At 37.8% G+C, this 26,665-nt stretch overlaps 1 protein-coding gene across 3 annotated transcripts; it reads left to right on the plus strand.

Moving 5' to 3' along the window:
• The first annotated feature begins 3,049 nt into the window (after positions 1-3,049).
• Positions 3,050-26,635, plus strand: LOC127448345 (transcription factor Sp3-like). 3 transcript variants are annotated; one of them, XM_051710796.1, is made up of 8 exons: positions 3,050-3,191; positions 3,441-3,514; positions 3,645-3,752; positions 5,007-6,002; positions 6,939-7,155; positions 16,029-16,218; positions 16,805-17,001; positions 24,131-26,635. In XM_051710796.1, the coding sequence occupies exons 1-8, from the start codon at positions 3,185-3,187 to the stop codon at positions 24,448-24,450; spliced, it is 2,109 nt and encodes a 702-aa protein (XP_051566756.1). In that variant the 5' UTR covers positions 3,050-3,184; the 3' UTR covers positions 24,451-26,635. The 3 variants fall into 3 exon arrangements, with proteins under 3 accessions (XP_051566756.1, XP_051566757.1, XP_051566755.1); XM_051710797.1 differs by having other exon boundaries at positions 3,058-3,255; positions 16,128-16,218; XM_051710795.1 differs by having other exon boundaries at positions 3,059-3,255.
• The last annotated feature ends 30 nt before the right edge of the window (positions 26,636-26,665 follow it).

Below are 26,665 nucleotides of genomic sequence, written 5' to 3' on the forward strand. Positions count from 1 at the left end.
AAAATAAGTAAATTTTACTTAACTTTCAAAGCTGGTGTTCCCAGCATGCACCGGGCTTGAATAGTTAATAAGCTTGTATGGTCTCACTGTTTGCAGTTTTATTTACACCATTTTTTGTTGTTGTTGATTTTGTCATTATATTTGGTATCTTGTTTTGTGAAGTCTGAAATTCATTTTCTACTCAAAATAACCCATTCATGATCAAATAAATGATATGTTAATTGTTACCATCATCATGTTTTGTGCAACAAGTGTTAAGGACTGCTTGCACAGAACCATATTGTGATCCCACTGCAGTAATGCAAAATGATGTTGTCTAAGAAACTACATAGCATGCATAATGCTTTTCTTTGTAAATATGTCATGTAGTACACTAATTAACGTTAATAAGGAAAGTTCAAAACGTGGAATGTCCTAGTAAAATGTTCATTTAAATTTTACTAAGCTTGTTTAAATATGATGTACAATATATATATATATATATATATATATATATATATATATATATATATATATATATATATTTGTTTTTGAGATTCTTAAAGGGGTAGTTCACCCAAAAATGACAATTCTCTCATTTACTCACCCTCATGCCATCCCAGATGTGTAATATGTCTTTCTTTTTCTGCTGAACACAAATTAAGATTTTTAGAAGAATATTTCAGCTCTGTAGGTCCAAACGATGCAAGTGAATGGTGACCAGAACTTTGAAGTTCCAAATATCACATAAAGGAAACATAAAAGTAATCCATATGACTCCAGTGGTTTAATCAGTGTCTTCTGAAGTGATCCAGTCAGTTTTGGATGAGAACAGACCAAAATGTAATTCCTTTTTCTTGACAGCAGTCTCCTTGGTGATCATGATTTTAAGCTTGATTACTCTTCCTATAGTGCCACCTAACGCTCTGCAAATGCATCAAGCACTAGGAAGTGATTGAAATCATGACTGAATTGAGCTTGAAATCATGATCAAGCCTAGAGACTGTAATGGCAGATGTACAGTAAAAAAGGAGTCATAAAATTACGTTTGTTTTCACCCAAAACTGATTGGATCACTTCAGAAGATGGATTGAACCACTGGAGTCTTATAGATTACTTTTATGATGCCTTTATGAGATATTTGGACCTTCAGAGTTCTGGTCACCATTCACTTGCATTGTATGGACCAACAGAGCTGATATATTCTTCTAAAAATCTTAATTTTTGTTTGCATGATGAAAAAGTCATACACATCTGGAATGGCATGAGGGTGAGTAAATGATGAGAGAATTTTCATTTTTGGGTGAACTATCCCTTTAAGTTAAATTTATTCTTTCACTTCAATCAACATTATGTCATGAAATTAAGTAGATTGTACTTAATTTGATACCATTAAAATTGACTTAAACTGTGTGCAAAAACTTGTGAAATAAAAATTAATTAAATCCTTCTCATCATTTTTTCAGTGTATCCCATCAGAATTTAGAGTCGAAACTATCTGTATAATTTTCAATGTTTGATTTAAAACTATTGCATTTATAACTGAACTGCATTCTATTATAACAATCTTACAAAACAAGATCATATGTTACAATTGTTGAAACATTTTTAAAGTCAGAAGTTCAGTGTAGATTGTAATAATTAATAATTATCACAGCCTGCATGTATCCAGAGAAATCACAAGTATGACCAGTGACTTTTCTGTTTGGGAGAGTGCATTTCATATGTCTGTAATTTGTTGTCACTCTACGTTTAAAAATGAAATATAATGGTGCCTGTGAAGCTCAGCGAGTATTGACGCTGTCTACCACCCCTGGAGTCGCGAGTTCGTATCCAGGGTGTGCTGAGTGACTCCAGCCAGGTCTTCTAAGCAACCAAATTGGCCCGGTTGCTAGGGAGGGTAGAGTCACATGGGGTAACCTCCTCGTGGTCGCGATTAGTGGTTCTCGCTCTCAATGGGGCACGTGGTAAGTTGTGCTTGGATTGCGGAGAATAGCATGAGCCTCCACATGCTGTGAGTCTCTGCGGTGTCATGCACAACGAGCCACGTGATAAGATGCACAGACTATCTCAGAAGCGAAGGCAACTGAGACTTGTCCTCCGCCACCCGGATTGAGGTGAGTAACCGTGCCACCATGATGACCTAGTAAGTAGTGGGAATTGGGCATTCCAATTTGGGGAGAAAAAGGGAATAAAAAATTAAATATCACATGCATTGTGTAGGTGGCAGTTTGGTAAATTGACATCTTCATTCCTTATAAGCTTTCATCAGCTCCAGTTTAGTTTGTTTTTAAAACATGATCAGTTCAAGGTTTTTCATAGACTTTATGTTACAAAGTCAAAACTAAATGAAGTTTGAAGCTCTTTCCATATACAGAAAATACTTTTCATAGATGCTCTGTCTTCAAATCTGTCTCCAGTGATCTTTTTGACATTTTATCAAATGCTTTATTTCTTTAGAACTTTAATCTGCTGTAATGTTTTATCTGTACAAAAAAAAAAAAAAATGCAGATCATTGTGGCTCATTCCAGTGATATCTCTGGTGCATACTTCCAAAATATGCTGCTGCATTCTGCTTTCATACTGAGCTGGCCAAATTATTGCATATCATTAATCACTCTGGTTACTTGAGAAACACTTGACAGAGCTCAAGTGGGCTCTTCCATTAAACCATAAACCTCTAAATAGCTGATTACAACACTGTAAGATAATGAAAAAATTATGTATCATCAGTTTGCCTGCTTGCCTGAAGTGAAACAAGAAACAGCCAACAATTAAGCATTCTTGCAAAATGTAAAGAAAATAATAAACTTACAAATAAAATCTAATGAACGAAAAGCAAATGATTAACTCAACGCCTCGAAACCAAAACCGCAGCAAACCTCTTACGGGTTTAAAAACGCATTCACAAACTAGCCTTGAGTTACAGGCACGAGACACATAGGAAACAACCCGGTCAAAATGACAAACATCACGTCCATCCAATCAACTGACGAGCTCTCAAATCCAACCTCCAATGAGGGGAGAGACGAAGGGCGGGACTTCCTGTCGGTGACGCAGTCGGCGAAGTGGAAGCCCCGCCGTCAATCAAATTAGGGAAAAAAACAAACTGGACTAGAACGAGCACGGACAGCGATTAAAATGATCATGCTAGGTATTTAATTAGACGTGGATATCAGGCTTATTTTTGAAAGAACTCACGTAATGACCGGTACGTATGAGTTTGAAGAGCGTGGGAACGGTCGCTTTGAATCTTTGTGCAGGCTCTGTTTATGGTAAGCTAGGCTAAGCTAATGCTAGCAGGCGGGTGACAAAAAGAGATTAATATCCGAGGAGGGAATAAAGAAAAGAGTTTAAATTATTCATATAACATTAATGCATTGCTATAATTATTAACAAAAGCGATATACACTGCAAACGTGCGGTATAGATGCTCTCTAATGGCTGTTTTGTGTTGAAGCGCCTGAAGGGCCAGTGAAAGCGGGAGTCATGGCGGACAGCAGCAGCGCTCAGGACGGCGGCGGTGTGGAGCAGGTAAATTCAATCACAATCTCTCCTCTCTTATTGTCTTGTGCGTGTGCTTTAGTGAAGTTTTGAGGTTGTTCTCTTAAAAACACTGGTACTTCCTGTGTGGCCACCCCTTTCATGTCCCGCCCATCGGCAGGACGGCCAGCCCTCGCCACTCGCCCTGCTTGCCGCCACTTGCACCGGCCTCGGTTCACCCGCCCCCGGAGGAGAGAACGGGGCCACCTCTAATAGCTCTTCTGGAGTGGTAAGTTGCATAAATGTATCTCATTATTTCCCAGCCTATTGATATATTAAGAATATTATGCATACATCTTAATATTCATGTATTTGTTAAAGGGATGGTTCACCCAAAAATGAAATTTTTGTCTCAGCATTTACTCACCCTCATGCCATCCCAGATGTGTATGAATTTCTTTCTTCAGCAGAACACAAATGAAGATTTTTTAGAAGAACATTTCAGCTCTGTTGGTCCATACAATGCAAGTGAATGGCGATCAGCCTTTTTAGCTCCTAAAATCACATAAAGGAAACATACAAGTAATCCATAAATAAATCCATCTGTAAATCTCCACTTTCACTTTTACATCTGAAGGTGAAAGTTAAAATGGAGATTTAGAGTAAAGAAAGGACTATTGTTCTGAAATATTGTTCTGTTTCTCACCCAAACCTATTATATTGCTTTTGAAGACATTGATTTAAACACTGGAGTCATATGGATTGCTTTTATGTTTCCTTTATGTGATTTTTGGTGCTACAAAGGTCTGATCACCATTCACCTTTGCATTGTATTTACCTACAGAGATGAAATATTCTTCTAAAAATCTTCATTTGTGTTGTGCTGAAGAAAGAAAGTTATACACATCTGGGATGACATGAGGGTGAGTAAATGATGAGAGAATTTTCATTTTTGGGTGAACTATTCCTTTAAATGCAAATGGATTAAAATACTTGTTTTATTCAGCCAGAGAAACACACAGCCAATTGTTACCAAGTAGGTTCAAAATGTTAAGTAAAAGTAATGTTTTCTACAGTTTTTTACTAAACGAATCCAAGAATGATAGGCTATTTATATGCCCCAATGCATAGTAATAAAATCAAAACTTGTTGAAAGTTGAATGTAATTATGATAAAACTGAATTATCGTTATTATTTTGAGGATTAAAATTGTTAGCCATTCATTCTGAAGCACGCACAAACAGGAAGAATCACGAGATTGGTCTAATGACGCACTCTTTATGAGATTTAATGGCCAAATAATAAGGGCTTTAAAATCATTGCAATATTCAGTATATTGCTTGATTTTATTTCATCAGTAAAATCAAAGTGGTTATTTTGTGTGTATTCGATATATCGCCCAGCCCTAATTTCTATTTCTATTTACTTTGTTGAAAGCTGAAATTGACTTACAGTAGATCCTAACTAAACTATTTTCACTTCTCTGCACTATTCAACTTTTCAAAATTTTTCTCTTGTGAAACTTGTCTGCTTTCCTCCATAGAATGCAGACCTCGCAGTGCAGTTAACAGGGTCCTCGGAAAGGTGGGAGGCGATAAAGGATGATTCGGGAGTCTTACATCTCTCCAGCACGGGTATTGTCACATCCAATGGACAGTATGTTCTTCCTCTCCAGAGCCTCCAGGGTCTCCAGAACCAGCCCATCTTACTAACGTCAGGGACCGATGGGTCCACCGGCGCAGTGCCTAACATCCAGTACCAAGTGATCCCTCAGGTGCAGACGGCCGATGGGCAGCTGGGTTTCTCTGCCTCAGCAGTTGAGGGGGGCTCAATGGTGCAGGATGCCTCAGGGCAGATCCAGATCCTCCCAGACGGCACCCAGACCATCAGCGTCACTGGAACAATGTCAGCCGATGTGCTCAGCAACACTCAGAACCTCATGACCCAGCAGATGTCTCTAGGAAGTTCTACCTTCAGCAGTCAGGGTCAGGTGGTCACTAACGTGCCTCTGGGTTTGCCTGGTAACATTACCTTTGTGCCCATTAACAGTATCGATCTGGACTCTCTAGGCCTCTCGGGGGCCCAGCCAATAGCCACCGGCATCACAGCTGACGGCCAGCTGATCATGACCAATCAGAGCGTGGAGAACTCCGAGGGCTCGGAGAAAGCAGGAGAACATCAACAGACGCTCAACTCTAATGCAACCACAGACATGTTTGTGCCTACCACATCTTCAGCATCCTCCTCATCCTCACAGCAGCAGCAGGCCAGCACGATAGACGGCACGGGCGTGCTCACGCAGCCTTCGGCGGGAGAGCAGGGGGACGGATCGGGCTACCTCAGTCAGGGAGCGGTGCAGGTGTCGGCAGGACAGCAGGTGATCCAGTTACAGCAGTTGCCCTTGCAGAGCAGTGATGGTCAGGTCTCTGCTCTGGGCCAGCCGTCTCTACAAAACGTCCAGCTCATCAACCCAGGAACCTTCCTCATCCAGGCCCAAACGGTCTCACCGTCAGGACAGATACAGTGGCAGACCTTTCAGGTAAGATTTGTGGAGAATCTAAGGGAATCGGTACTGGTTTTAATTCAGACCGGTTTGATTTTCATGAAGCTTGGTTCTGTTAAAGGGATAGTTCACCCAAAAATAAAAATTCTCTCATCATTTGCTCAACCTCATGCTGTGTCAAACTCATATGACTTTCTATTGTCCATACAATGTAAGACAATGGGGTTCTAAACTTCCAAGCTCCAAAAAGGACATAAAGTCAGCATAAAAGTAATCCATACGACTCCAGTGGTTAAATCCATGTCTTCAGAAGCGCTTGACACGTGTGCATGCATGTCCGCGTGACAACTGACATGTGCGGGATACAGCCACAGGTTCTCGTGTGAACATGCAAGGATGCATGAACGAGCTTCTCTCAACCACTGGAGTTGTATGGGTTACTTTTATGTTGCCTTTATGTCCTGAACATTTTGGACCCCATTTACTTGGATTGTTTGGACAAAAACACCTCATACATCCTTCAAAAAATCTTCATTTGTGGTCAGAAGAAGAAAGTCACAAGCTTGAGATTGCCTGAGGGAATGATTAGAGACTACCATTTTGGGTGAACCATTCTTAGTAGATTTGAACAGTTTGAATTGGTCTAAAGAGTCTGTTAGAGCCATTCTCAACTGTAAATGAATGAGAACTGTTATTGTGTCAAGTGTACTTAAGGCTTGTGAGACTTAAATCAGTGTAATTACATGTACGTAATTAAATCAGTAAATACCACGGTGTCTAATTAAAAATACACTGTTTTGTTTTAAAGAAGTAGGACTTGAATAAAAAAGGAACTTAAACCTTTTACAAAGTTTTTGTAACAAAACAAAGCTATATATTTGGGTCCTGTTTGGGGAGGTGCTTACTCTAAAGTTCTAGAAAAATCTTTCAACTTCCACCACTCTGTTTGTCCATCTCATTCTGTTCTTGCAGGTCCAAGGAGTTCAGAACCTCCAGAATCTTCAGCTCCAGACGGCTCCGTCTCAGCAGATCACTCTCGCCCCCATGCAGACACTGTCTCTGGGTCAGGGCAGTACACCGGTCAGCCTGAGCTCAGGACAGATGCCTAACCTGCAGTCAGTGACTGTGAATTCGGTGGGGCAGGCGGGCGTTCAGTTCCAGCAGTCGGAGGACACAGACAGCACTGGAGGTACTGCAGCTGATGCCTGAGGAGGGGTGACGTTATTAAATAATCGTCTGATCGCGGTTATTTGATGTAATCTGATTCAATCTGGTATTGTGCACTTCATCATATTTTACTGTCCAAAGAAGGGAATTTTAAGCGAATATATAAATGCCATGAACTTTGTGTGTCTTTTTTTTTTTTTTGTGTTATTGCATCATGTGTGCACTCAAAATGAATTCCGTATTTGTAAATATTTTGAAATTTAAAATATTATATTTCATGTCATTCATAGGTTTTTATAATCCTTACAGAAAATTATATATCCTTATTTTATTAATTGATTCTAAGTTGAATATGATGCACACATCTGACAATTTGTATGACAAGTAATCGTCATAATTGTGAAAGGCGTAAAACGCACAAATATGAGTCATAATTACAATTATTTGCCAAATTTCATAATCGTGTTCCTGGTCTTTTGCATGATTCGTCAGTGTACATTTTTCTAAAGAAAAGTGTTTGTCTTTGTAATCTTCATCAAAATGTTATAACCATTCGGAAAGGCACGAATAACGGATTCATCCGAATAATCTAAAAAATATTCGTTTGATTGATTATTTAAGAAGCACAAGGATAAAGTAACATTTTAAACAATTTTTACAAATAATTTATGAATCTCTGCAGTAGGGCTGGGTGATATGTAAAAAATATTTAATGGCCTTTAAAAATATTGTGATATCCGATTACATCGTCAACACCCCTGCCAAGGGTCGGTGAATTTTTTTGCTTTATTAATTTTGCTTTAAAAAAATGTATTCATATATTGAAACACAAAAAACATAAAAGACATTTCTAAATTCATATCGCACTTTAAACTAAATGTAAAAAGCATTAAAATAAATAAGTGATTAAGAAATCTTATTTAACCCCCTCCCCAAATCCAAACATGTACCGTCTCCAGTGGCCTCATTTGCCATCACGCAAGCATCCGTCAACGACACCAGATGGAAAATGACTAATAGCCTACAGATTAAGAACTAAAGACAATTATAAATGTAAAGGTAATTATAATAATCATCATAATAAATTACCTTGTGTTCACAAAATAATGCTGCCAAATGTGTGCTCTTATCGAATTTGTGTTTGTATTGTGTTTTGGTAATACAGTTAATGCTGCCAAAAGAAAATAATTTAATACTACATTTTAGGTTAAAAGTGAAAGGGTCTTGTATTTATGATTTATTCACTTTCGTCTTTGTTTCTTTAATACAAAGATATACATTACTGAACCTGCAGAGTTGCGTTCACAATGCATGCTAACCACGTGGAAATAAAGTGAACTAAAATCACAGCACCTCCCGAGATGATCCGAGATAATTTGCAACATTCTCATTGATAACATTATTCTTGCAAACAGTTTTAAGATGAAACAGAGAAAAAAGGAGTGAAAACTCTTTCAATGCGCATGTTCCACAAGATAAGAGACTCGTGCTGCATGCCTCTGAACAAACAGCGAATCAGACACAAGCAGCAGCTATGTTTCCATCCAAGTGGTGAATTTAATGTATTTAATTTAAAAATCTGAATATCGCAAAAACAATGTGCGGATAAAGCCGCGTTTCCATCCCTTGTGTTCAAAAGAACAAAAGTCACTCCTGGGGAAACTGTAGCGACTGTGTGACTCTTTTATATATAAAATACTCATGGTTTAGGACGTGCAGACAAAACACTTTAATAACTCATTTCATGACTGGAAATGACAGCGCGTCACAGTTCTGGGAGCACTGTGTGTGTGTGTTCCTCCATCATGACTTTGCGGTGTGAATCTATAAGATATTCTTTAAAAGTTTCAATAAACCTGCTCTTCGGGAAAAAGTGCAAGTTTGTGTTTTAACTTATTTGCTCTGCAAACTCTATGCAGGCTTTGAGGACACTGGTATTTCGGAATGACCTGGGCAACAATTCAGTTGAGATGATTGGTCCACTGGTTCGTCCAGTTATGAATGAATTATTCAGTCACATGATTTTTTTGATGTGCTGCTTGTGTTCCTGTTAAATTCAATAGGAGTTTATTCTGTAAATGTGTTCCATCATAGTTTATGCGCATTTCTTCTTATCGAATAGAACATTTATCCACCTCAAGGGAGCGTATACGTTTTCCATGTGCATTTTGGAGATTTTATTCGCATCTTGGTGTTTCCATCCAGCATATTTTATGCGATATCCTAAAATGTGCATAAAAAAAGCATTGATGGAAACAGATATCGACGTCTTTTCTTTTGTCTGTTCTTAAAAATATAATAAAGTGTGTCTCTTCAAGCGCATTTCTTTGTGACTAACAGCATTTCTTGTCATGTGTCACTCAGAGACGTCTTGCAGCAGGTCACCCGCCTGTTGCGGGTAGATGAGCAAAATTACCAGTGCATGAAATACATTTGGATGAGGAGCTTGCGAACTGGATTCAGCCTTGTCGGATTTGGTGGGTGGCGGGTGCTAGTTTCACACCCTGGTCACTGTTTAATATATTTGGCGACTTCCCTGATCCAAGGTTATGCCATTTCCCGTTATTGTTGATCATGTCTGTTCAGCTTGGGGTTCTTTGTAAGACATGGTCGATATCCGATTACATCATCCTATCGCCCAGCACTACTCTGCAGCCAATATTTCTAAAGTGTAAACCTTATGAATGGGAATGTACACGGTGTAATTGCAGATCGGATGGCCGCGGTCTCGACTCCGTTTGTGGTCTCTGTAAATTGTGCGCATCTGGAGCTTGTCAAGTGTAACATTAATTAATATACGACAGCATGTACACTTTCCACTTCTTGAAATGTCTGTTAATGTATCACACGTGATTCTCATGTATTTATATGTAGCCTAAACATGAGCGCGATATTAAATTCCTGACCTGAAGTGATGATTTCACGTCAGAGCTCATCTAACTGTCTCTTAAAGTTGACCACATTTATATTCACATCAGTGATTAAGGTTATTATCTGGTTAAGACTTTATTCCAAAAAATGCTCCATAAAGGTTTAAATGCTCTATATAGTATTCATCTATTAGGAATGTTCCTCCTTATGTAAAATGAAGAAACTGAAACATGCTTTTTTTTTCTTCTTTAAACCATGCTAAATGTGAGAACGTTAAATGTTCTTGAACTGGAAAGGCGCTGTATAAACATTATTATTATTATTATTATTATTTAACTAAATAATGGTGTCTTATCATAAAAATTCCTGATAGATTTATGGGACTTTCACCTGTTTGTAGGCTGTATTGATTTTCTTTTGATGTTTGAATTTGTATTTATTATTCACTGCAAAATGTGTCCTTGACATTTCACATTTTGCTTGACAACTCCTGCCTCCTGAATGTTGTTATACGTGCACAGACAAATGAAAATTCTGTTTCATGCAGATATTAATATCAGAAATCACAGTTAACAACATATTCCACAGTTAATGTAGCCTACAAATTCAGCTTCATTTGGTAAGAAATAAAATAATATATAAAAAATAATAATAATTGGGATATTGGGCCAATAATAATAATAATTATTATTATAATTATCACCCATCCATCTTCTATAGCTGCTTGTCCTAGTACTGGAGCCTATCCCAGCTATCTCGGGCCGAAGGCAGGGAAACACCCTGGAAAGTTGGCCAGTCCATCACAAGGCATTATTATTATAATTACTATTAGGCTTTTATTATGAAAATGCATATCTTATTAATAGAAACTATAAATGTAAGAGTAACATTTCAAAATGGCCGTTGCATTTAATTCTGACGCAATTCTGGTTTGAGCCCTGCCCATACCTGGTTCTATCCTGAGACAGATACAGAAAATTTTGTCATATGAACACATACAGATACTAATACAGATAATAGCTTCGCTGCACACCCCTAGTTATAACATTCTCCACCTCTGAAATGACTTTCCTTTTGGGCTGACGTCATCTAGGCAATGTAGGCTGGGAAAATAATGTTAAATGTGCAGTATGTAAGATTCAGAAACCCTAGTTATTAATGACACCTGTGGCTGTTAAGTGAACTGTTGCTCGTGCTCGTGCACACACTCCATAGGGACGCGAGCGAGCATCGGCCAAAACAATGACATAACGTACAAAGAGACTGAATGTGATCCACCGGCATCATGCTGACATGCTACACAGTTATGATTGTTTTACTACAAACTTTGAGACTAAACTAAAACTACTTATCAGCTAACATAGCATACTGATACACACATACAGCTACATACTACCGAACTATACCAGACAGTTTACTGTTCCACTGTTATGTTGCACTATTGTATGTTTTGTATGGCATATGTTGTACTACGATATTTGCTTAAATTTATCCTGTATACCTGACTTCAGTATAAAGAGAAGATCGTTGAAATTATTTGAAAGTTACAAAGCAAGGTAGCTTGCAATTCGTCAGCGTTGAGCAGGCAAAAATTACACAGATCAATTCTTATGGCACTATATTTCACATGCTTTGCAGTTATGTAAGCTTACCTGTCCAAAAAGAAGAACGCCAAGTCAGGGTCAGTTTTGATCCCCAAAACCAAACGAAGATCCCTCCAGGAATCAAATGCCCTGCCGATGTTCACTCTAGTTTTCGCTCAACCATGATCACGTTCCCGCTTAGCCAGACGGGATTCAGTAGATAAATGTTTTGTTTTGTTTTTTTGGTTTCTTTGGCTTACTCTGAGTTTGTGTAGGAGTAAGTGTTGTGCTGGGAGCCGGACCTTTGCTGGATTCCATCTCTAAGATAACGTTACCTAGTGTTGCAATTTGTTGTCAGTGTTGAATAGCGGAAGAGAAGCTCTGAGGCAAGGCCCTCGGGAGCGTGCATAAACGTCACATCCTTTGGATTTTCCCGGCAAAAGCAACCCGCTTTGCATGAAAATCAGTCTACAGGCTTTAATAGGCAACCTAGGAAGTCCAGGAAGGGCTCATTTTTTTTAAGTTGCATTACAAGCCGTTCATACATTGACAAAAAAAGGTGAATATTACATTGTTACATATTGAACATTTAACCAAGTGCCAAGAACCAAAAGCAATTTTAGGTATTGTTTTAGGATACTTTTGTTGGTAATGCCGCCTTTCTAAAATCTTGCCAATAATTAACGCAGTAAGTTGCCAGTTAACGTTAATGTAACATGGGTTATGCCAATAATGATGATTGAAGTTTGGCTGCATTCTGGTATGGAATGCAGACTTTCATGGATTCCTGAAGGATTAAATCAGTCCTGCCCCCCTTATATATACACACACACACACACATACACTGGTGACCGAAAGTCTGGAATAATGTACAGATTTTGCTCTTATGGAAAGAAATTGGTACTTTTATTCACAAAGTGGCATTCAACTGGTCACAATGTATAGTCAAGACATTAATAATGTGAAAAATTACTATTACAATTTGAACTGCAAATTTAAACTACAAAGAGATCTCATCAAAAAATCATCCACGTGCAGCAATGACAGCTTTGCAGATCCTTGGCATTCTAGCTGTCAGTTTGTCCAGATACTCGGGTGACATTTCACCCCACGCTTCCTGTAGCACTTGCCATAGAAGTGCCTTTTTGGGCACTTCTCACGCACCTTACAGTCTAGCTGATCCCACAAAAGCTCAATGGGGTTAAGATCCATAACACTCTTTTCCAATTATCTGTTGTCCAATGTCTGTGTTTTTTTGCCCACTCTAACCTTTTCTTTTTGTTTTTCTGTTTCAAAAATGACTTTTTCTTTGCAATTCTTCCCATAAGGTCTGAACCCCTGAGTCTTCTCTTTACTGTTGTACATGAAACTGGTGTTGAGCGGGTAGAATTCAATGAAGCTGTCAGCTGAGGACATGTGAGACGTCTATTTCTCAAACTAGAGACTCTGATGTACTTATCCTCTTGTTTAGTTGTACATCTGGCCTTCCACATCTCTTTCTGTCCTTGTTAGAGCCAGTTGTTCTTTGTCTTTGAAGACTGTAGTGTACACCTTTGTATGAAATCTTCAACAATTTCAAGCATTATATAGACTTCATTCCTCAAAACAATGATTGACTGATGAGTTTCTAGAGAGAGCTGTTTCTTTTTTGCCATTTTTGATCTAATATTGACCTTAAGACATGCCAGTCTATTGCATACTGTGGCAACTCAAAAACAAACACAAAGACAACGTTAAGCTTCATTTAATGAACCAAATAGCTTTCAGCAGTGTTTGATATAATGGCAAGTGATTTTCTAGTACCAAATGATCAATTTATCATGATTACTCAAGGATAAGGTGTTGGAGTGATGGCTGCTGGAAATGGGGTCTGTCTAGATTTGATCAAAAATGACTTTTTTCAAATAGTGATGGTGCTGTTTTTTACATCAGTAATGTCCTGACTATACTTTGTGATCAGTTGAATGTCACTTTGGTGAATTAAAGTACCAATTTCCTTCCGAAACAGCAAAATCTGTACATTATTCCAAACCTTTGGACGGCAGTGTATATATATATATATATATATATATATATATATATATATATATATATATATATATTAGTGGTTGACCGATATGGTTTTTTTTTTTTTTTTTTTTTTTTTTTTTGTGGCCGATAAATTGCCGATATATAACGCAATTTAATATAGTAAATAACAAACATAAAATTGCTGAAAATAATAATATAAACTCTGGGCTCTTTAAATATTTTAAAATATCTAAAAATCCTTAAAACAAGATACATTTACCTGAGAAGCAACATATAAGATATTTAGACTTGCTTTCAGAGAATGTATCTTGAATATGATTATATTTTGTCTTTACTGCACTGGCAGAAGTATAAACAAGTGAAAAATACACTTATATTCAGAATCAGAATGAGCTTTATTGCCAAGTATGCTTACACATTCAAGGAATTTGTCTTGGTGACAGGAGCTAGCAGTGCACAACAATAAAAAAAACAATACAAAAACAGCAGCAAGATATAGATAATAATAAAAAATAATTCAAAATGTATTTTTAATTAATAATTAAAAATAGATGGCTTGTATTCAAGATACATTCTCTTAAAGCAAGTCTAAATATCTTATATGTTGCTTCTCAAGTAAATGTATCTTGATTTAAGGATTTTTAGATAATTTTAAATGGAAAACAAAGCAAAAACACTTGATATAGGATTTTTATGCAGTGATCTTTTACTGAATTAAACAAAGTATTTTTTTCCTTGTAATTTAGTGAATGCCATTTAGAGGTATTTTTAAAAGATGATTTTGTCCTCTTTATTGTTAGTAAGCACGTTTTATGCAACCTTTTAAGTCGAGGCACAAGCTGAATAGTCAGTTAAGATCTAATGATTAATCGTTGCAACAATCACCTGAATAGTCGAATAATCGGTCTAATAATAGTTAGATTAGTCGATTTATCAAAATAATCGTCAGTTGCAGCCCTAATAGTGATTAAGACATTTACTTATAGCACATGTGAAGTACATTTACCATGGGCTGCATCCGAAAACAAAGGCAGCTGACTTATTACCTTGCTATCTGATCAGTTAATGGTTTGACATCTCTTTTGAATGAATGGAACTCTGGGAAACTGATCTCCAAACAGTTTGAAAAGCACCTTATTTTCATCGTACCCCTGTAAACAGCCTCCGGAGGCATCATTTTCCTGGTTTTGGACGCAGCCTTGAAGTTGCACTCACGCGCTCATGCGGATCCATCCTGACAGTTTAAACGGCCTGGATCGTCTACTTGGATTGTCACAGACGGACTGTCATGATTTGTGAATCAGAGGAACTTTTGATCCTGATACTGAAGTTTTTGATTCTGACTGATGGAATACGCGCTTCAGAGGGAGATATTAGATGAGTGCTCAACGGGACAAACGCTGGATTTTCGTGAGGTTCATGAAAGACATCTTTTAAATGAGATATCTGCAAATTTGCAGACAGTATATGGTATTAGTTTTATTGATATTTGCCTTTTTATCATTAGACAAGACTGACAAGGCTCTGATATGCGGACCATTTAAATGACACTGTTGCGCACCGGTCTATTGTTGTAGTAACACAGTGGCATGTAACAACAAAATAAACCGTGACTGGTCGTTTACATGTCTCTGATGATTCACATGCAAGCAGGCAATTTTCAGCGCCCTCAAGAAATAAATCGGCCAAACGGGAAAAACCATCAGCCGATGCAGATAATTAAAAAAGTCAGAATATTGGCCGATTTATCGGCCTCTGCGATATATCGGTCGAGCACTAATATATATGCTTCACACTGAAATCCGTAACATTACTGAAGTGAAATGGTTTGCGAATGCTGTTTCATGTTGACTTTGATAAAAGCTGATCATAATAGATGTCATATGCTCTCGAGGGTCATAACATGCTCATAAAACCCTCTACTGCTCTGACACTGTTCAGATGGACAGGAATTGTTTTCAGTTGGCTTTTTATTTGGGTTCTTAAATGGGAAATTACATGGATTTTCATTGCTCTTTTGAAATCATGTACTATGGGACATACTCTTAATTTTCACAATGCAACACTCCCTCTCCATTTCACACAGTTTATTGAAACAAAGCTGCAAAACAGCTCATTCAGAAATCAGAGATACATATGTCACAGTATCATAATTGGATTGAGATTTAAACTGATCCAAATGCACGAGAGAGACCCTCAAGTTTTTCTTCTGTTTTTGATGAGGAAAAAATAAAATGATATAAAAGTGTAGGATATGTTCCCTTTAATGTAAGAGGTGAAAGCAGTCTGTTGAAGCCAGGTGTAAAAAGCAAAATAGAAAATATCAGGAGAGGTTGTGTTGCTTTGAAACAAGTCCAGCAGTAATTCTTCAGTTATGTTAGTGTAACACTGATCATACTATACTCTGTAGATATTCAGATTAAGGAGGAGCCTGATTCGGAGGAGTGGCCTCTGGACAGTAGCTCTACGCTGAATGCCAATGACCTCTCTCACCTTCGTGTTCGTTTAGTGGAGGAGGAGATGGAGGGCTTGAGCCAGGAGGGCAAACGACTGCGCAGGGTCGCATGCACCTGCCCCAACTGCAAAGAAGGAGGCGGGAGGTGAGATGAAACTGTAGAGAACACATTTTTGTACTGTAATATGTTTATATGTATCTATTAGGGTTGTCGGTTGATTTAAAAAAAAAAAAATTAACATAAGTAATTACATGATATGCCAGTTAATTAATTAGAGGAATCACGCATCACAATTTGCTGAGAAAAGCCATTCACAGACACTATTGGGGCAGACAAGTAAATCATTGAATAGACAAATCAAAAAACTATTTGTATTTATTTCCATATCATTGAACTTCAACATATCACTGGCTACAGTCCACAGAAATCCATTTTATAATCAAGTCCGAGGTAGACTTAAGGTTGTATTCTTGAATTCCGTCTATGCTATTTTTTAATTGTTGGTCTAGGCATGCATTTTTAAGACACTCTGTCAGGTTTAACATTTTAAAACATGATTAATGCATGTTTTTTTTGTCTTTTTTCTGGTGATGCTAAATTAACACATTAAATTGACAGCCCTAGTATCTATATGTAATACAGATATCCTGTGGCGTGTGTCTGGCTACATGTCTTTGTTACTGGATGTGTGTAATGTATTTGCATTCTAATAGTAGATTGTGTGTTGTAGGGGATCAAACATGGGCAAGAAGAAGCAGCACATATGTCATATACCTGGCTGCGGTAAGGTGTATGGAAAGACGTCTCACTTGCGAGCTCACCTGCGCTGGCACTCAGGGGAGAGACCCTTTGTCTGCACCTGGATGTTTTGTGGAAAGAGATTCACACGCAGTGACGAATTACAGCGGCACAGGAGAACACACACCGGTAGACCCTATTACACTCTCTCACACACACACACACACACACACAAAAACAGTGTGTTTCTCACTAACTTTACTGTCTTTAGCTCTGTTCCAAAATGTAGCCTCATAAACATAGGCAGCTACCCTCTAAGGCACCATCCCAAATCAAACGGAACCTCGTAAGTGACCAACATGATAGACTCAGTTTTAATTCCTATGGAGTTTGACAAACCATGAGAAAATCACTTACAAATTATGTAAAATAATTTATTTAAATTAGATTGAACTTCTTCATTCATGCTTTTCAGTAATGAATGGAATAAGAACATTAATAATCCAAATATCTCTGGACAATTCTGTCCATCATCTTGGAAGGATTTGTTTTCTCTGTTTGTTGCAGTGCATTCTGGGATTGTATCCTTTAAAAAGGATACATGCAATACTGCCTTAGAATTTGGGCAAAAGAGGCATCTTTAAATCACAAGACTGATCTTTCAATCTTTGCGGCAACCCTCTACAATGCGAGTAAATAACTTGCACAAAATTTTGTGCTATGCGACAATATGATATGATTCACTACTGGCTGGTAAATGTTCAGATTTCACTCAGCAGTGATTGAGTAGTATAGCAGGGCTCGACATTAATGCTTGTCCAGGACAAGTGGAAATTTTGAACGGGCAAGTTAAAGAGAATTTTACTTGCCTGACCGGACAAGTAGCCTGATTAAAATCTCAATAAAATAGCGCAGGATTGCGGGGATTGAGCACAATTTTAATCATTCCTACGTTTCACTTTCAAAATGCGGGGAATTCCCTCTAACGCTTCACCCTCTCGCCTTCACTCGTGCAGTGTTCAGCAGCTTGTGAGTGCGCGCAGTGGGAAAGTGCACTGAACTGAACTTACTGAACTTTAGATTTTACATATATAAATGGGTAAAAACCTGTTAATTGGACATGCGAATGGTGTTGTACCACGTCTCTATAAGTGAGTGATGCGCTTAAACTATTGCTCCTGTTTATAATCAACAAAGCTGTCTTCATCGCAAGCATACAACGATGGAGAGATCTAATTTTGACTCGTCACATTGTGGTGCTCCCTCATAATATAGCAAGAAAGGGAGATATTGCAAAAGCGCTTTTGTGTAATAAAAACATCTGTAGAGTGAAGAGAAACGCTTAAAACAGACTTATGCACCCGTTACATCTCTCATCTTTCTAGAGCTCCATCTAATGTATATATCCGAGGTATTTTCTCTGTCATGTGAATCAGTCAATTTTAATAAGTATACAACAATATACATTATAATAATAGTAATACTATAACATTAATAAATTACACACAATGAAAACATATTATCTATCTTTAATATGCATATCTGTTTTGAATATACAACATAACTGATTTAGCAGCAAGGTTCCCTCAGGATTTTATCTGTTAAAATTTTCAATGCATTTTGTCAATATTAAACAGCTGTTTTTAATTCAGCTGGTGAGAATTGACTTGTACACTCAGAGAGGTGATTTACCCAAAAATGAAAATTTGGTAGCACTTTACAAAAAGGTTTCATATGTTAACATAAGTTAACTACAACAGTTAGCATGAATTAACAATAAACACCACTTTTCTATAATTTATGCATCTTGGTTCATGTTAATTCCAACATACAGTATATTAATACATTTTCACACATTCAAATAAAAAGTTTTGACTTTGTTGTCCTTAAGCCATTTTGCCACAAATTTGGAGGTATGCTTGAGGTCATTGTCCATTTGGAAGACCCATTTGCGACCAAGCTTTAACTTCCTGGCTGATGTATTGATGTTGCTTCAATATATCCACACAATTTTCCTTCCTCATGATGCCATCTATTTTGTGAAGTGCACTCTCCTGCAGCAAAGCACCCCCACAACATGATGCTGCCACCCCCATGCTTCACGTTTGGGATGGTGTTCTTCGGCTTGCAAGCCTCACCCTTTTTCCTTCAAACATAATGATGGTCATTATGGCCAAAAAGTTCAATTCACCTTCTGATAGGCGGTGTACTGAACTGGAGGTGTACCTGTGGACCTTCAAACTCAGTGCCTCTTTGCTTGATATCATGGGAAACTCAAAAGAAATCAGCCAAGACCAAAGAAAAAAAATTGTGGACATCCATTTGGAGCAATTTCCAAATGCCTGAAGGTACCACGTTCATCTGTACAAACAGGAAGGAGACGCATTCTGTCTCCTAGAGATGAACGTAGTTTGGTGCAAAAAGTGCAAATCAATCCCAGAACAACAGCAAAGGACCTTGTGTAGATGCTGGAGGAAACAGGTAGACAAGTATATATATCCACTATAAAACGAGTCCAATATCGACATAACTTGAAAGGCTGCTCAGCATAAAAAAGCCAGAATACAGTTTGCAAGTGCACATGGGGACAAAGATTTTACTTATTGGAGATATGTCCTCTAGCCTAATGAAACTAAAATTGAACTGTTTGGCCATAATGACTATCGATATGTTTGGAGGAAAAAGGGTGAGGCTTGCAAGCCGAAGAACACCATCCCAACCATGAAGCATGAGGGTGGCAGTATCATGTTGTGGGGGCGATTTGCTGCAGGAGGAACTGGTGCACTTCACAAAGTGCATGGCATTATGAGGAAGGAAAATTATTTGGATGTATTGAAGCAACATCAAGACATCAGCCAGGAAGTTAAAGCTTGGTCGCAAATAGTTCTTCCAAATGGACAATGACCCCAAACATACCTCCAAAGTTGTGGCAAAATGGCTTAAGAACAACAAAGTCAAGGTATTGGAATGGGCATCACAAAGCCCTGACCTCAATCTGATAGAAAATTTGTGGGCAGAACTGAAAAAGTGTGTGTGAGCAAGGAGGCCTACAAACCTGACTCAGTTACACCAGTTCTGTCTGGAGGAATGGGCCAAAATTCCAGCAGCTTATTGTGAGAAGCTTGTGAAAGACTACCCAAAACATTTGACCCAAGTTAAACAATTTGAAGGCAATGCTACCAAATACTAACAAAGTGTATGTAAACTTCTGACCCACTGGGAATATGATGAAAGAAATAAAGGCTGAAATAAATAATTCTCTCTACTATTATTCTGACATTTCACATTCTTAAAATAAAGTAGTGATCCAAACTGATCTAAGACCGAGAATATTTTCTACTATTAAATGTCAGGAATTCTGAAAAACTGAGTTTAAATGTATTTGGATAAGGTGTATGTAAGCTTCTGACTTCAAATGTGTGTATATATATATATATATATATATATATATATATATATATATATATATATATATATATATATATATATATACACACTATATTGCCAAAAGTATTCGCTCATATGCCTTTAGATGCATATGAACTGAAGTGACATCCCATTCTTAATTCATAGGGTTTAATATGACGTCGGCCCACCCTTTGCAGCTATAACAGCTTCAAATCTTCTGGGAAGGCTTTCCACAAGGTTTAGGAGTGTGTTTATGGGAATTTTTGACCATTCTTCCAGAAGTGCATTTGTGAGGTCAGACACTGATGTTGGACGAGAAGGCCTGGCTAGCAGTCTTCGCTCTAATTCATCCCAAAGGTGCTCTATCGGGTTGAGGTCAGGACTCTGTGCAGGCCAGTCAAGTTCTTCCACACCAAACTCGCTCATCCATGTCTTTATGGACCTTGCTTGGTGCACTGGTGCGCAGTCATGTTGGAACAGGAAGGGGCCATCCCCAAACTGTTCCCACAATGTTGGGAGCATGGAATTGTCCAAAATCTCTTGGTATGCTGAAGCATTCAGAGTTCCTTTCACTGGAACTAAGGGGCCATGCCCAGCTCCTGAAAAACCACCCCACACCATAATCCCCCCTCCACCAAACTTCACAGTTGGCACAATGCAGTCAGACAAGTACCGTTCTCCTGGCAACCGCCAAACCCAGACTCGTCCATCAGATTGCCAGATGGAGAAGCGTGATTCGTCACTCCAGAGAACGCGTCTCCACTGCTCTAGAGTCCAGTGGCGGCGTGCTTTACACCACTGCATCTGACGCTTTGCATTGCACTTGGTGATGTATGGCTTGGATGCAGCTGCTCGGCCATGGAAACCCATTCCATGAAGCTCTCTACGCACTGTTCTTGAGCTAATCTGAAGGCCACATGAACTTTGGAGGTCTGTAGCGATTGACTCTGCAGAAAGTTGGCGACCTCTGCGCACTATGCGCCTCAGCATCCGCTGACCCCGCTCTGTCATTTTACGTGGCCTACCACATCGTGGCTGAGTTGCTGTCATTCCCAATCGCTTCCACTTTGTTATAATACCACTGACAGTTGACTGTGGAATATTTAGTAGCGAGGAAATTTCACGACTGGACTTGTTGCACAGGTGGCATCCTATCACAGTACCACGCTGGAATTCACTGAGCTCCTGAGAGTGGCCCATTCTTTCACAAATGTTTGTAGAAGCAGTCTGCATGCCTAGGTGCTTCATTTTATACACCTGTGGCCATGGAAGTGATTGGAACACCTGAATTCAATTATTTGGATGGGTGAGCGAATACTTTTGGCAATATAGTGTGTGTGTGTATATATATATATATATATATATATATATATATATATATATATATATATATATATATATATATATATATATATATATGTGTGTGTGTGTGTGTGTATTTATATAGGTTTTTTGTTGTTGTTTACCAAAATCATGAAAAACTGATAAGATAAAATATGAAAAAAATAATATTTTCATAATGTACCTAGTAGGGATGTGCGCTACGACTAATTTGACTGTCGTTTAAACGGAAGTTTTGTAACCGACTAGTCGACTAGTCTAAAGAGAAACCAATCTTCAGAAAACAGTAAAAAAAAAATGTGTTTATGCGACGCTTCTAAAATACTTAATCTATTCCAAATCCGAAGCTAAATTCCACTGAAAAGGGGCATATATCTGCGACGTGCTCGCCTTGAAATATGATCATTGTACATTAAATATAGAACATGACACGCATTCACTGAATCAAAGTTAGCGAGTATTTAATTTACATATTTATTAAAAACAACTGAATAAATAGTGCAGGATTAATGGAACAACCATTATCACCAAGTAAAAGTTACTTAACATATTAAAACAGTCAGGACATTGTTGAAAATAATTAATAGGTAGACTAAGCCAAATCTATGAGAGAGAAAAATGCGCTGAAAAGTCACGCGTATTTCACGACGTACAGTCGTGTATTAGCCATTGATCTAATATGACAGCTGTTTGCTAAAGAACGTTAACCAATAACAGTTACGATGTAAAAAATAAAAATAGTAGCTATAGGATAGAAAAAATATGCCTGTGATGTAGCCTACAATAAACCTAATGTATTCTAAACATGAGGTGCACACAGAATCAAAGATAGTTTAACCCGTTAAGCAGTTGGCACCTCGTTGAAAATAGCCTTCTTAATCAGCAGATTAAAAATTGCATACCTAGTCTAAAACAGTTATTTTCTAGGCTACTTACTCAAAAGCATAAATATTTTGATGATTTTCACACGTCGACATGGTCCGGTGAAAGACGGGACTTGACTCACCTGAGGCGTCTATCCTGCACTTGAAAAAGCCTGCTCAGCGGGAAAATAACATCCAAGCATGCACAGATGTAAATTAGACTCAAATGTGAAAACATCCTTAGGGACTTTCAAACGTTTGGAAAGCTGATTCCCGCACCACCGAAGTGTTTTCATAACTACTTTGCTGAGTTTGCTTGTCGAGTGAGAGGACATTTTCCTGTGCGCGCGCGAGTGAGAGAGGGAAGAAGCTCGCGCGGCCTGAGGTGAAATTAAACTCTGTATCTGCTCCAGAAATCCTCTTTTTTTTAAAAAAAAAAAAAATATTTGTATTATTAATTCTATTTAAAATATGTAACATTAATATGACAGTAATTTAAGCGTAGCCTCTGTAAAAATATAAAGCCAAATGTAAATGTGTAAAAATTATTATCGGTTTAATGGGGGAAATATTAACTGACTAGTAATTCCAGTGTCGACTAGCAGCATCAGAACCATTTAGTCGACTAGTCTCGCACATCCCTAGTTAGAAGGTCCCCCGTATAATTAAAAGCACTGAAGAGAATTTCTTTCATATTTGAGCAAAATTATGACTGAAATACACCCAAATGAATCAGAATCAACAAGAGAGCGTGTGAATTTGAATCGTGTAAAATTGGGAAATCTGTATCAATACCCAGCACTAGAAATGATCAAAATCCCCCCAAATCATGGAAATTTATTTAGGGAATGGGTGATTCTTACGAAACCTGTCAAGGAAATGTCCTGGTCATATTTGCCCCCAAATCAATAAAAATACAATTATATTTTTCATAAAGAAAATGAAGCCCACATATAGGACACCTTAAGCACATTTTATCCCACAGTTCTCATTGTCGTAATGAGTCTAAACGTTGTACTTTCACTATTCCCATTGTTTTGAATTGTTTAGCATTTTTTAAATTACATTACTGTATGTTACAGTTATAAAAGATGCTGTTGTTTTTGTTTTGTTTTTAAACCAGCGAAAATGAATGGCAATACCAAGAGAGTGCTACTGTGATATCTAAATAGTTGACCATTTAAATTTTTTTTTTTTTTTTTTTTTTTCACATTACGGTAATGAGAATATAATGTGTTTTTTTTTCATGCTGCGCTAATGAGAATTGGGGGGGAAATGTGTGTGAACTGAAATGTGCATGTCATAAAAATTATTTCACAATGTAAAAAAAAACAAAAAATGTATGGTCCTAAAAAATGGGCTTCATTTTCTGTGTGCAAAGCATAATTTCTTATTTGTTTGTTTCTTGTTTCTTGGACACTTTCATGACTGGTTTCGTGAGAATCACCTGAATGTAGATTGTGCTTGTTCTGCTCAGTTCTCAGATTCCATCAGATAGTAATTGCGCTTAGTGCAATCTGTATTAAGTGATTTTTCTAAATGCTTATCCGGTGATCAGAAATGACTGGAAAAGTCATGGCAATTCATTGGTCAGAAGGTTTGGAAACCCTTTTGACAGCTCAGATTAGACTTCGGAACAAAGCTTTTATCTGTTCTTTTTTTCATTTCTATCTCGTTTGTTTTTTCAAATGTCTCCACTGTAACAGGAGAGAAGAAGTTCGTGTGCTCGGAGTGTTCGAAGAGATTCATGCGCAGCGATCACTTGGCCAAACACATAAAGACCCACCAGAATAAGAAGGGAGGGGGCGGAGCCGTGGTGGCCAGTGTGGGTGGGGCCATGTCCTCCGACAGCATCATCACAGCAGGGGGTACCACCCTCATCCTCACCAACATCCAGCCAGGTGCAGTGCAGGGTCTGGCCACGGTGAACGCCACCGTCAACACCTCCAGCTCACAGGACCAGCTCACCACAGCTGAGATTCCTCTGCAGTTAGTCTCCGTGTCCACCAGGGATGCCACAGAGTGACCACGTGAAAGCTGCAGTGAGAGAGAGCACTTGTGGCTAGTCTTACGGGGAGAACCACCGCTTTGGAACACGACCGAACATTCAATTGGACTGCCAAGGCTCTGCCTCTTCCTGTATGACATATCCTTTTCTCCAGCAACCTCAGACTTTAGTTCGACTACATCAGTTCCACGCTCACGCATATACCTTGCTTTTATACCTTTACGTATTTACCCTCCTTTACGTAAATATGTACATTTATGTGAATGCATATATACATAAACACACACACACACACATACATACATACATACATACATACATATTATATATATATATATGTGTGTGTGTGTGTATATATATTTTACAAATATAGAATTATGGGGGTTTTTGTTAATCTTTTTATGGGGGAAGCATTATTTCTTGTTTTCACATACAACACTGAAATGCCTTATTGTATTATAAGCTGTTGTGTAAAAAGCTATAGTTCTTTGTGGGTGTTTAAGCAGCTGTGTCAGTGTGTACTTCTTGAAAATGGGTTTAATCGTGTTGTATAAAGGATGCAGCAGTGGTGGGAAATGGGTGGCTAATGTTAGAATGGTTCAACCAAAAATGAAACTGCTGTGATTATTCACACTCATGTTGTTCTAAACCCATTTGCTGTTATTTTTTATTTTTTTTATTTCTTGGCAACATAAAAGTAGAAAGGTAGACAAGCTCCAAAAGGCACAAAAAAACAACAACATAAAAGTTCATTTTTAAAAAGGATAAATTAGGCCATATTAATCATGGATTATATTCCATGTCATCTGAAGGCATACAATAGTTTATGAAGGTGTCCAATTGTGTCTTTAAATGTCTCTGATTTCTTTGGCTCGTTTTGAAAATGAATTTCTGATTTTATTTTCATGTAGTTTTATTTTGTGTAGGTACACCCAGGCCTGACAAATGGGGAAGATAAAAAAAACAATCATGTAATTAAAAACATTTTATGTATTGTAATTTCAAACCTCTTGCGGTCGATCGGATCTTTCAAGATGCATTTGGTGCAAAATAAGTCTTTTTGAGAAATATGATATTTATATACATTGTTATCTGGATTGGTGGGGTCTACAGCTGCTTTTCTATGAAAAACAAATATCCTTTCAGCTACACTATTTTTTAAAGAACTGGACTATAATCAGTATCAAGAATCATTTGTATGAAATGAACTGGTTTGTAGTTTGCCAAAGCAAACTTGATTCACACTCTTTGATTAAGTAGAGAGAGAAATGTTCTTTATGTCTGTTTGTTTGGGGCAATAATGTGTACACCAGTATCACATGTTTCTGGACCAAAAGAGTCTCAGTTGTGTCAAATTACTGGGGCCAGAATCAGTAAAATCCCATGTTACCTACAAGGACCTGTTATCCAATATACCATTGTAAAAACAACCAAATCTTTGTGGGACAATAGCTGAGCCATTTATTGTTGTGTTCAAGGTGTTTTAGTTCAGACAAGTCACATTACTGCGTAAATGTGTGATGATGTGAAGGTATTAATTCACACTGGTCATAACATGGGTTTTATGTCAAGGTTTGTGAGTTCCCTCTCCCCCATCTGCTTACCAGCCATGTAGAGGCTCTGATGCCTTTAATCAGAGATCTCGAAGAGAGAGATTGTCCTTCTCATAGGAGAAATATTCCCTGTCACACATTGTTATACTCTTGAGTTTGATAATACACATTGTGTAAAGCCAATGCATTTTTTTTTAAATGTATATATATACACTGCAAGTTGTTGTTGCACTCATTTGCTGTCAGTCCGTGTACAAGTATGGCTTGGTTTCCATGTGGTACTGTACAATTATTCCCTTTATTTTTGCTTTTATTCCTAAAAATAATTATAATGGTTTCTTTATCCACCTGTTTTGAGTACCATTGCCAATTTTATACTTTGCTTAGCCAAGAGGTTCATACACTATCCAGATTTCACGAGTTTGAAAAAGACCAGTAGGTAAATGACATGAACACTATTTTGATTCGATAAGGGTTGTTGTTCTCTACTGTTTCCTGGTTTGTGATGTGTAATTTGATTTTGTTCATTAACGTCACTTTTATATTTTTATTTTGGTCTTTTTTTTGTTTTTTAAGAAATCTTCAGACTATTGTACAATGCCCACTTTTGAGGGCAGCTGTTTATTTCACACTAAAAGGACTAAACTGAATCTTCAGAGTGTCCGTTGTCTTCTTCTCAG

Source organism: Myxocyprinus asiaticus, chromosome 11 (genome assembly GCF_019703515.2).
Source record: "Myxocyprinus asiaticus isolate MX2 ecotype Aquarium Trade chromosome 11, UBuf_Myxa_2, whole genome shotgun sequence".
Classification (NCBI taxonomy): Eukaryota; Metazoa; Chordata; class Actinopteri; order Cypriniformes; family Catostomidae; genus Myxocyprinus; species Myxocyprinus asiaticus.

What these genes read in the sequence shown, in the direction of transcription:
- LOC127448345 (XM_051710795.1), top strand. Translation starts at nt 3,198, where the DNA reads ATGAGTTTGAAGAGCGTGGGAACGGTCGCTTTGAATCTTTGTGCAGGC. An exon ending in TTGTGCAGGCTCTGTTTATG is followed by an intron (nt 3,256 to 3,440) that starts GTAAGCTAGGCT and finishes TTTGTGTTGAAG; the next exon opens with CGCCTGAAGGGCCAGTGAAA. An exon ending in GGACACAGACAGCACTGGAG is followed by an intron (nt 7,156 to 16,028) that starts GTACTGCAGCTG and finishes TATACTCTGTAG; the next exon opens with ATATTCAGATTAAGGAGGAG.